The 12007-nt window shown below is 38.3% G+C and overlaps 1 protein-coding gene across 4 annotated transcripts in view; it reads left to right on the forward strand.

Moving 5' to 3' along the window:
* Positions 1 to 12007, forward strand: part of ATP8A1 (ATPase phospholipid transporting 8A1) — a 266458-nt gene that overhangs the window by 144241 nt on the left and 110210 nt on the right. For all 4 annotated transcript variants that reach the window (XM_050791502.1, XM_050791504.1, XM_050791503.1 and 1 more), the window contains 2 exons: positions 561 to 645; positions 2762 to 2901. In XM_050791502.1, the coding sequence (XP_050647459.1) occupies positions 561 to 645; positions 2762 to 2901 (225 nt within the window). The remainder of the gene's footprint in view (positions 1 to 560; positions 646 to 2761; positions 2902 to 12007) is intronic.

Genomic DNA, 12007 nt, shown 5'->3' on the forward strand with positions numbered 1-12007 from the left:
GTTCTTCCGTGAGCACTGGTCCCATAAACATGCTCTAAACCCTAAAAAGTTCTGTGGTTCAACGAGTTTGGGGCACATATCATGTAGCCCCTTCAAGATCCACTGTGCACACTGGCATTTTAAAGCCCCCAAGGATTGTTGCAGCAAGACAAGCTCTGTTGCTTTGCTCAGTCCAGTGTTTCCCAAACTTACTTGAGTGCTGGACCGTTCTTCCTTGCAGCAGCTATGAACACCTATGAAGGTGTCCTGGAAAACCATCTGGGTTGGGGTAGATCTTGCAGCATGTGGAAGGTAAGTGAAGTAGAATATGAGATACGAACATGGGAATAACTACAATTTTATTCAGAAAGAGGAAAGATGAAGATGCAAGACTAGAGACTTATTACTTAATGTCACTAGGGAAATAGTATTATGAGACAAAAATACCTTGTTCTTTAAAATGAATGCTAAAAGAGATTGGTGGTTGTTACACTGATTTCCTACTACTGTTGTTACCAACATCAACTTTATTAAACTCAGAATGCTTAATTCAGTCATTTTATCCTCTGTCTGTTTTCCAGGACACTGTAATTTATGATCGACTGGCAGAGACATCAAAATACAAAGAAATTACCCTGAAACATTTAGAGCAGTTTGCTACAGAAGGTAAGTGTAATTCAGCAATAAAGCATGATTAAAATAAAAGGAAATCATATATTTCAACTCAAGACTTTCTATTAAAAACTTATGTAGCTATTAAAATTGTTATTCAGTGTATTGCAACTCAATAGAGAGAGCCCCTACCACAAGCCAGGCTCTGTGTGAAGCCTGAGAATGCAAAATAAGATAATCAAGCTTCGCCCTGTCTCTCTGTCCTCCTGAAATATATTATGTGCAAGGCAAAGCAGTACCTAGTCTAGAGAGAGGATCTAGGTTAGATGAAAGGCAGCAAGGGTTGTTAAACATGAGAGTCAGTTACAACAAGAATTTGTAGAGTCTTATCTCATACTTGACAATGGTAGTTATAGCTGAATCTAAATCTCCAGTCTCAGTTTTCACTCCTATCTGTTTCAGCTGGAACTGTTGCCAGTGGCACCAAACTGACCTGATCAAATACTTTTTTCCTGTTAACTCAGGCAGACAAAAGATAGGAATGTTTTTTAAAACACTAGGCAAAAACAAAAGCCAAAACAAACAAAAAATAAGATGGCTTTTGAAAAACCTCTGTACAGTTCTTCAAAATGTAAAAGCATGGAAACATACATATTCATAGAATTCAGATTCCTTAAGGCCCAGCCTCAGACCTTGACAGATACAACCTACCCAGCATACAACACAGATTCTTTTTGTTTTGGAGGAGAACTGAGAGCATCTTTCTCCTCTCTGGATGTGATGTTAAAGATACTCCACTCTTAGATTTTAATGGTTTGGCCCACACCTCCACCCTATTCTTTCTGGCCCTGGACCAGATTACACTTCTCCCCATGACTACCCTCCAGTAAGTTTTCCAGCCAAGTTTTCAAGAGAGAAAAACATGTCCTAAGATGGCCCCAAAGATTTGAGTTCCACTCTCAGTGATCTGGCAATAGACCACCCTTTCTTGGAAGGTAGAGTTCTCTGGGAACTTTGTATGTTCCTTGCTTCTTACTTCTGACATGTTCCCTTCGACACATTTTGTCTTGAGATCACTAAGCCTAGCATCTGGTCCTAGTCATTCTAAGAATTAAATGACCTGGAGTGAGGGCGGTGTCTTCTTGCGAACCTAAGTAACTGCTTCCTTGCATAGCTGACAAGTGCTTTGGCTTCTCCTTTCTTCCAATCCATCTACTTTTTTCTGGCTGAGAGAGATGTGAGTTATGAAATTGGCAGGCACCAGGCACAGGGGCAGGTCACTGTAAATATCAGCTTTGATTGTTTTCCTGGAGTATATCTGCTGGCAGTTCTTTTTTGCCACTATCCCTCAACTACACTTAGACTTTTAAACTACAGATTTGTGATGACAAAGAATAGTAATAAATGCAGTCATATATCCTAGTAAGAGGAAGGTGGCTTTCCCAGTAGACCCCACCGGGGTCTCTCTTCCTTCGTAAACATCTGTGAGGCCACTATAAAAAGGCAGCCACTATGCTTGGTACTGAGTTACTCTGAAGCACTCTGGGTCCCTGCTTTCCAAGTGCTTTAATAGAGGAGACACAAGAAAAAGTCTAAAACATTGTCACTCACGCCATAGGAGTGTTTCTGCCTTTGGCATCTGGGTGAGAGGAGAGTGCATCAAAGAGATGATTTTCAGATCTGAGTCTTAAACTACTTGCAAGGCAGACAATGGGCAGTCATTGGGAAAAGCAGAATGGAGAAAAAGTTACCAGCATGTGCAAAGACCCCTGTGTGTGGGAAGTGAATTGCAGGGAATGAGAGTGAAGGCACCTGATAAAACATGTATAAGCCGTACTTTGGGGCTTAAATTTTGTCCTGGGGAAAAATTGGAAGATTCGAAGCAAAAGAATTGCTTGATAAGATTAGGATTTTAGAAACGCCACACTAGGCATGGAAGATGGATTAAAAGGGTTGGGAATTGGAAGCAGGGTACCAATTTTAAAGACCAGGGGAACATTAATCTACTATTTATACTAAGTTTTTGTCATAATTTAATTGGACTTCAGCATATTGTTGGTATGGAATCACTTTTTTCAAAATGAGACTTTGTGAAGTAAAAACAGAAACCTCAGACTTCTGAATAAAATTTTCTTTGGTGTGTTGGGGTGATGTATGCTACCTTTTTCAGGGTTAAGAACTTTATGTTTTGCTGTGGCTGAGATTTCAGAGAGCGACTTTCAGGAGTGGCGAGCAGTCTATCAGCGAGCATCTACATCCGTGCAGAACAGGCTGCTCAAACTCGAAGAGAGCTACGAGTTGATTGAAAAGGTACGTGGATGATTCTGTTGATCGTACAGGGGGTTTGGTTTCCAGAGAGTTTCGATCTTTATTCAAGGAACCAATGGAATAAAAGTTAAAATATCTTTTGACATACCATTCACTACTGAATACCCTCTCATCATCTAAGCATTAACAAATCTTAATATGCATTAAAATGTTGCTGAGAAGTCTTTGGGGTTAGATATTACTTTGTGTAGATCTTCACCCTTTACACAATTTTGGATCAAGGTTTGGCCAGTCTAGCAATCTCCTTGCCAACATGTTTCAGTTTCTGGATCTCTGAGGATATGGAACATGCCCCCACATACACTCACACATTACATACATGACATGTGTACTTTGAGTTAATAATATAATATGCAATGCAATGTAAAATAGTACTGTAATCACACAGCTTGCATAGCTGATAATAATATATAAGAGAGTAATCCAGTGCTTACACTTGCCCAGTCATTGTGACAAACATACACCTGTATTATTTCTGTGACAGCTGTAAAAGTTCTCATTTTACAGATAAGGAAACCAAGGCTATTAAGCCAGAAAGTGACGGATACATTTTGATTGATACTGTATAAATAGCAAGAATCTTGCTTCCTTAATTAGGAAAACATTTTTGTGTAGCACTTGCTGTGTGCCAGGTGCTGTTCATAGCACTTTCATCTATTAATCTAGTCAGTCCTCACAACATCCCTTTCAGATGCTAATTATTCCTATCTTATAGATGAAGAATCCAAGGTAACAGAGAGGTTAAGTAATTTGGCTGAGAGTACACAGCTCCTAACAGGGGGAGCCAGAATCCTCACTCTTCCTCCAGTATTCATCCTCTGAATCACTCAAGTGTCTTCATTCTAACCTCGAGCTTGCCACTAGATAACTCTTCAATGGCACTCATGTTTGTGTTGCATAGAATCAAACTAGCCTGTCCACTGCAGTTTACTTGATCTTTTCTCCAGGTAAGTAAAGACTGATACTTTGTTCTTCTTTCCTCTCTATCAAACTGTGTACTTCCTCGTGCCTCTGTCTTGAGAAGTGGCTAGTGTTACCAGTACCTCCCTGGACTATTTTCCCCTCTGCTTCTCACATCCCCTCTCTTTATGTAGTATGGGGATACCATGTTCTAGCTGCAGATGGTTTTCTTTATTCCACAAGGTCGCCATATGCAACTCGAGATATTGGTCTCCTGTCTCCTCAACAGATTATCACTTTTTATGGAAGGTGGTTGTTTCTCATATAGCCTTTATATTTTGTAAGGGGAAGATCCCTAAATATAAATATAAGCTCACGTATATCATACCTGTGTATATAGAGATAGATATGTAGATATATCTAGATATCTCCTCCTTATATTTGAACTTAACTTTTTATTCTGCTTATTTATAAGAAGACATGCGATAACATGTATGGTGTCTTCCAGGATGATATTCCCACCCTAAATTTTATAGGTATACACACATGAGGGGGCTTGTTATCAACTGACTTATTTCAATGTCTCTCTCGCCTATCTTCCACACTCCTTCCCTCCCCACTCCCTCCCTCCACATTCTCTCTCTCCACTTCCTAAGATATTTATATATGATTATGTCTTTGGGGTATTTATGTAGTGAAATAAAATAATCTGAAGCCATAATCATAATCTCTTTTAATCTGCCCAGCTAAAGTCACATATCTTAAAGCATTAGTGCTATTGATTTTTAATCTTTGCTTCCCTTACTCTTTTAAGAATTAAAAAAAAAAAATCCAGTTTGGAAATGATTTTTTTCCTGTCTCTGAATGTAAGGCAGCCTTGCCTCCCATCCTCATGAGACAGAATTAATATGTAATAAGTCAGAATAAAAAATATATATTTGAAAATGGATTCTAAACATATTACATTGTTTCCACTTGAAGCACAACTTCAGTTCTAGAGTTGAATGTTTAATGTACCTAATATCCTTACTCTCTGGATGTCCTAGAGTTTTTTATAGATTAAATTTTCTAGGTTTAACAGTTATGGTTCTTGTTCTTTTAATAACTGATTAAAAAGCCTTGCAACCTCCAGCTTTTAACTGAAATAGATGTTCAATGTTTTCACAGCAGATGGCGATCATGAGCTACATTAAAATTTAAGTTGACAGGCAATCCATTAAAAGTGGGGGGGGGGGTGTATATACACATATACACATACATCTATATATGTGTCTATATGCATCTATATAAACTACGTATAGTTTACAGATAACAGAAACCTCCATTTATGACTGCTTTTTCCCCAAAATACATGAAAACGGGAACTTATAACTAATTTGTCTTTACTTCATAGTAAGCCATGCCTCTATTGTTGAAAATCTAAGATCCAGAAAGATTAAGAGATTGGGTCATTTACTCAGCCAGCCTGCTCCAAATGAAGACTAATTCTGTGTCCATCTCTACTTCTGAAACCGGAGCTTCATTTGGTGATCCATTTAAATAACTTTCATCAAGCAGTTCATGTTTACATGCTCATGCACAGGCAAATGAGACCACGGCCCTCTGGGTACCACAGTCTGAGCAAATCCCCCAAATGAAGAAATCTTGAGGAACCCAGAAAGGTGACCCACAAATTTGATCCGAAGGAAGCTTTTGGAGAGGTGGTAACTTTTGAAATGGGCCTCCAAGGATTATTTTACCAGTTAGAGGAGAGCGGACATCTTTTTAGGGAAAAAGAATAGACAAAATAGACCAGATGTGATGGCTCACACCTGTAATCCCAGTATTCTGGGAGGCCAAGGTGGGAGGATCATTGAGCCCAGGAGTTTGAGACCAGCCTGGGCAAACATAGGGGGAGATGCTCTCTCTACAAATAATTTTTAAAAATTAGCTGGATGTGGTAGCATGCACCTGTGGTCCCAGCTGCTCAGGAGGCTGAGGCAGGGAGAATTGCCTGAGCCCGAGAGGCTAAGGCTGCAGGGAGCTGTGAAAGTACCACTACACTCCAGCCTTGGTGACAGAGTGAGACCCTGTCTCAAAGTTAAAAAAAAGTAATAATAAAATAAAAAAAAAAAGATAAAATAACACAGGGATCTTTGTGACCAAGCTGTTTTTCTGAAGTGTTTCCATTAACTGCAATCATAGGAGGACTGTAGGATTTTTAATATAGAGAGCCAGAGTTATATCACTTCTTTCTTGGTCTCAGATTCTATTCTTTGTTAAAATCAGCTGGGATGAGTGTTCAGAAGTTGTGATTTACTGCCATTAAAACCACTCTAGTGAGGCAAGTTTCAGCATGTCAGACCACAGATTCTTGCAGCATGTTACCCTGGCTTTAAATTGAGCAAATACAGTCCTAGGGTTCATCCATCGTCTTCTTCCGTATCTACTATAACTGAGACGTGCCGTTTATGTAACCTATTTTTTATGTGATTGGAATCCATTTTTATGTAGACCATAATATTGGTCTTAGCATGTCATTATTGGACTTACCATGTCAGACAGTGAATTTTTAAACTGTGAGGGTCATTTTCACTTTTTTTTTTAGAACAGAATTTTCCAAACAAACTGCCTGAATCATAATATATATAATTGACAAAAGCAGGGCTGCTTTGGCTGGAATGGAAGAGTAGAGAGGAGATCCAAACCGGCTTTCCCCTCGGCCTCCACCCTGCCCTCATGGGTGCTCCAGGCGGGGCTTGTTGTGACTCAGGATCCACTAAGCACAGTTTGAAAACCATATATTACGTTTGTATGTGGACTTTTTAGAAAACGAATTCCTCAAAAGATCAGAACATCATTGTGCCCATATGCAAGCTGTTTCTGAACATATTTGAATTGATATGTCATTGCCACATTAATGGTAGTATTACATTCACAACATTCAAAATATAAAAGATTTGTAAAGTTTTTCCCAAAATAATATTTTAGTACAAAATAAGAGGAAATGTTACAATAGGATTAAGGTTGTACTTTTAAACCCTGCTGTCTCCCTCTTGTCCCTCCGACGTTTGTTCAAACCGGTAATTCAGTTTTTAAGATTAAGTTAAATCCTTATTCCTTTGGGTACTGTAACTCCTAGCATAAGCTGAAAAAAATATCCAAATAGACCAAAAATATACAAGAAGGCATTTGTCCTTTGGTTGTGATGCTTAGTTACTCAGGTATGTTACTACCCAGCACACTGAGTACTAGAATGTGCTGCCTTCACTCTCAGGGCACACTACGGGAAGAAGGATATGGAAAGTTTGAAAAAGACCACCGGGTATTGTTATCCCTATTGACAGTCATCATGAGATGAGAGGATTTGGGACTTTTAAATCTGTCTATAAAATATAATTATCAGCTCTGTTCCAACACTGTACTGTTTGAGCTCCAATACTTGCATTCATATGGTAAGCTGTTCAGGATATTTCTGAAAATTGTAATGCTGAGAGTTGTTTCACCAGTTGCCGTCACAGCTTTTTCTTTTTCGTTTGTTTTTTCTTTTGCTGTTACTAAATAAATCAAGAGGTGACATTGATTACTAGGAAGGCCTAACTTGTTCAGGAATAAGAAAGCTCACATGGTTAAAATGCAAATGGGACTATCATATTGGATACTTCAGTTGTCTGGACCCACTTTGCTAAGGAGAATTGCAGGTTCACAATGGGTATCATGGACAGTAACACCTCTTAGTCTCTTTTCGTCACCACTTGAGAGAATTTACAGTAGTCTCATTCTTTCAGACAACAAACTTGACCTGTTTTATCTCACCTGCATTCTTTTGAAAGGTAGTCAACATATTTGGACTCATAATTTTAGATTGGAAAACCACTTATAGTGTCAGCCTATATTTTTTAAATCAGATTTTTTTTTTTTTTTAAATGGAGTCTCGCTCTGTCTCCAGGCTAGTATGCAGCATCGGCTCACTGCAACCTCTGCCTCCTGAATTCAAGCGATTCTCCTGCCTCAGCCTCCTGAGTAGCTGGGACTACAGGCTCCCGCCACTACGCCTAGCCAAATTTTTGTATTTTTAGTAGAGACGGGGTTTCACCATGTTGGCCAGGATGGTCTCGATCTCCTGACCTCGTGATCCACCCACCTCGGCCTCCCAAAGTGCTGAGATTACAGGGCTAAGCCACCATGCCTGGTCTAAATCAGATTTTTTTAATTAAATTAAAATTTTGTATTTTCTCAAGAAGAATTGTAAATAACAGAATAATTATGAAGTTTTATGTTTCATTGGCAGGGGTTTCTCTGATGTTTCTCACGTTTGATCTGTCACTTTAATATATCAGGAGCCAGGGTGATACCACTTCTTTTTGGTCTGAGCTTCTATTCTTTGTTAAAATTTATTTACTTTTATTCTAACTTATTTCTAAGACACATAAATTATGTTTTGTCTCATATTCATACTATGCTACTAGATTCCTTTGAAAATTAGTAGTACAGAAGTCTGGTCTTTCTTCCTTATTTTATAATTAAACCATTGTTTGAAATATGAAGGCGTGCCTTCGTGGAATACATAATTTTTTGAAAATGTTTAATATTTATTTGCTTCAATAGAAAAATGCAATTATGTCTTTAGTACTGCATAGATTACCTACTAATAATTTCTGTGTTTCTGAAAGGAAATCATTTATCTTGAGCATTACAGAAAATAGTGTAAACTATATAATACCTGCCTAGATTCATCACTGATTAAAGCAGATTTCCCTGGTGATAAGATTTTGCTTTTTCTCTTATTATGATGCATGGATTGGGAAACTTTTTAAATGGAAACTTATCCGATGCTTTCATCTGTTCAAGTTTTTCTGAAATAGGTTATGGGTTAGAAGATCATTTCTGAGCTTAAGAGTAAACTCAGAACACAGTAATTCTGCTGTCAAGCCTTTTTTGATCAGGTGGCAGTGTTGTGTTTTATGTGCATTTTGTAGTTTGTGATTGATGTATGTCATCCACTAGATTGAAGTTTCACGAAAGCAGGGACTGTGTTTATCATATTTATCACTGTGTCTCCAGTGCTTGACTGACTAGCCTATGTTAACTACTCAATAAATATTTGATGACTAAATGAATTATTCATTTAAATAATTAATTCAGAAGTTGGAACTTAATAAGTACTTGCTTAATGAAAGCCTGCCCCCTATTAACAAATCTAGTTCATGCTTTCCACGCATTGAAGGCACTGGTATCAAATGTGCTATCACTAAGGATTAATTTAGGGGTATGTTAGAAAAGAAGCCAAGACTTTTACAGAAGGCATTCTTTAGAAATTTAGACTCGTTCATTTATAAAACCTGTCTTCACAGTTACTTGATATATAAATGTGAGAAAATCATAGGTTGGAAAGATTCAACAACAAATATCTGAGCACCGCTGCGTGGCAGGCTCTGTTCTAGGCTCTGGGGCTCAGCAGGGAGAGGGTAGAAGAATTTCTGTCTTTTGTTTCAGTGTTGGGAGATAGGTAGTGAACTTGTAAACTAAAACATCGTTCCAGACAGGCTTTAGTGCCCTGGGCACTGAGATAAGGCACTAAGATAGGAACACTGAGGTAGCGATCCGTTTTTACATTATTTCCTTTACCACTCCTCAAAACGTGGTTGGCATTTAGGGGATGGTTAAAGAGTCCCTTGATGTGGCATAATATGGATCAACCATTACACTCAGTGTGACTAAACAACAATTTAGCGCCCTTTGCAACATATGGCAACAAATGGTTTAGAGGATTCCTAGAGAAATATAAAACTTAATGGAAACCAGGACTTTTCTTGAGCATTCATGACTGCGAAGTTCACAGTAACTTCTGTATTCGAATGGAATGCCTTTTCAGATAAAACTACCACATCTGTTCTTAGTAGCTGCACATATCACTTTCATTTGTGCTAAAAGCGAAACGAAAATTTACATGATGTACAGGTGATTTCATGGTTTAAAATTCCAGTAGTTTCCTGTTCTATTTGCTTAAGAACATTTGTAGTTACATCTTCTACTCTTTACCCTGATTATTTAGTGGGAGGGCCTCTAAAATGAGACACAACATGATCCATTGGGGTGAGCAAGAAAATGTTAGAACTTCTCTTTGTTTTGTCTCATCTTTTTTAGTTTTTGCATTTTATAATGTGCATAATTTATTAATTTTAATAATGTTTTACAAAAATATAACTGTCATAAGTACATATTCAACATTTTTTTCTAATGTGCTCAAAAATGTTTGTGATAACTGATGTAATTTCATCTGCAGAACATCCTTATTAAACTATGTTGTTAGGCTTATCTTGCTGTTGTGAAGTTGATTCTTAGTTAAGTTACTTGCTGACGGACCCATATCCAGTGGTTGGCAGAGTAGGGATGCAAATCCCAGTTCTGTCTTAATTCCAGATCCCATGTTAATAATCGGTAAGTTATGTTACCAACTTGCTTTCTAAGAAAGTAAGAATGTGTACAAAATATTGGAGACTTGAAAAATAAAATGAAATCAATTGTGCAGTTGCATAATCACTAGATCAGCACTCAGGATGGGAAATGGGAGTCATTGGCCTGTTTGGGACTCAACGACTTAGTGAGGCAGCCTCTATGTACTCTATGTGCTATATTCCATTTTCCTTGAAAATAAGATGGAAATATGTTTTTCATGATTTTCCCTCAACTGGCCGTTAGAATCTTCTCATTTAAAGTACTTAAGATTTCCTTAGATCTCTAATCACGTGCTCCTCCTTTCTCGTATGATAGGTTCCTTCTTATGAATGCTTCGTGGTAGATTTTCCACCCTGGGTATTGCTGTCTTCTCACTCAGATAAGATGGATGTGTTGTTTTTGCAAGCTACACCCAGTCACCTCTCACATCCTGATTCCTTTCAGCTGGGTGTGTGAATTCTGGCCTTATAACTAAGCCCTTGGCTTTGTGAGTTCAAATGTGATTTCTATGGTTTGAAAAGTACCAAGTTAAAATCTATTTCTTGGCCTTAGAAAAATTAACCAGTTGAATGATTTCTCCAGAAGCAGGCAAATGAGCCATTCCAATGGTTTAATGACTTAATGCTGTCAGTCTTAGTACTGTAGACCAGATTAAAGGGAAAGGAAAGAAGGTGTTAGGTCTCTAAAACAAGGATGATACCCAGTGGAATGCAGAACATAGAGGAGCCCAGCAGCCTCTGAGAACCAGTGTTGTAGAATGGCTCTGAGAATCCCACAGCACATCCTAATTCCAGAGTTAACGTATTTTAAACCTCAAGAGAATGGTGACTGCAGTGGCCTCTTAATTTATCATGCAGGCTTCTTTTGTCCTAATCCAACCCCAGACAGCTATTAGTGACCTTTCTGAAATGTAAATCTGATCCTGTCTCTCCTCTTCTAAAATTCACCAGGTGTCCCTTGCCTTTGGGGTTGTCAGCATAACACACAGACCTTTCCATTTCCATTCCCTGCTGGCTTTTCCAGCCTCATCTTCCTCACTGCCACACCTCACTTCGTCTATCATTTCCATACTGACTAAATGGCAACTCTCAAACATTACATGTCTTTTCATACATCCGTCTTTGTACATGTGATTTCTTCTCATTTGGAATTTCCTCCCTTATCCTTCCCCACCTCTCCCCATTTCTTGGCTAAACCTTAATTCATTGTTTAGGATTTAAAGTCAAGTGTCAACTCATGGATAGATTTTTTTTGAGCCATCCAGACTAAGATGATACCTCATTCCTGTGTTTATCTTTGTACTCACATAAAAGTACATATATAGCGTATAACATACAATATGTATAACATTTTTTAAGATAGGGTGTAACATATAATGTGATTCTTCCAGGGGAGCACTGGTTCTCTCTGATGATAATCCTGTATTATAGTTTATTGTAGTTTGAAACTGCAAGGAAAAGAAAGAGAATTGGTACCTGAGGCTCTAAGGCCAGGCTAAGGGAAAATGGTAGGAGTTGGACATGGGGATGTCTGTAGTGATCAGAGAAGCTGGAGCCAGGTGCAAAGATGGAACGCTCACAAGCATTCTACATCAGGAGTTGCAAACTCCAGCCCAAGGGCTAAATCCACCCACTGCCTATTTGTAAATAAAGCTTTATTGGAACACAGCTACATCCATTTGTTTACATGTTGTCTTTAACTGTTTTCATGCTACCACAGCAGAATTAAGTAGTTCCAACAGAGAATATAT

This window comes from Macaca thibetana, chromosome 5 (genome assembly GCF_024542745.1).
Source record: "Macaca thibetana thibetana isolate TM-01 chromosome 5, ASM2454274v1, whole genome shotgun sequence".
In the NCBI taxonomy this organism is placed as follows: Eukaryota; Metazoa; Chordata; class Mammalia; order Primates; family Cercopithecidae; genus Macaca; species Macaca thibetana.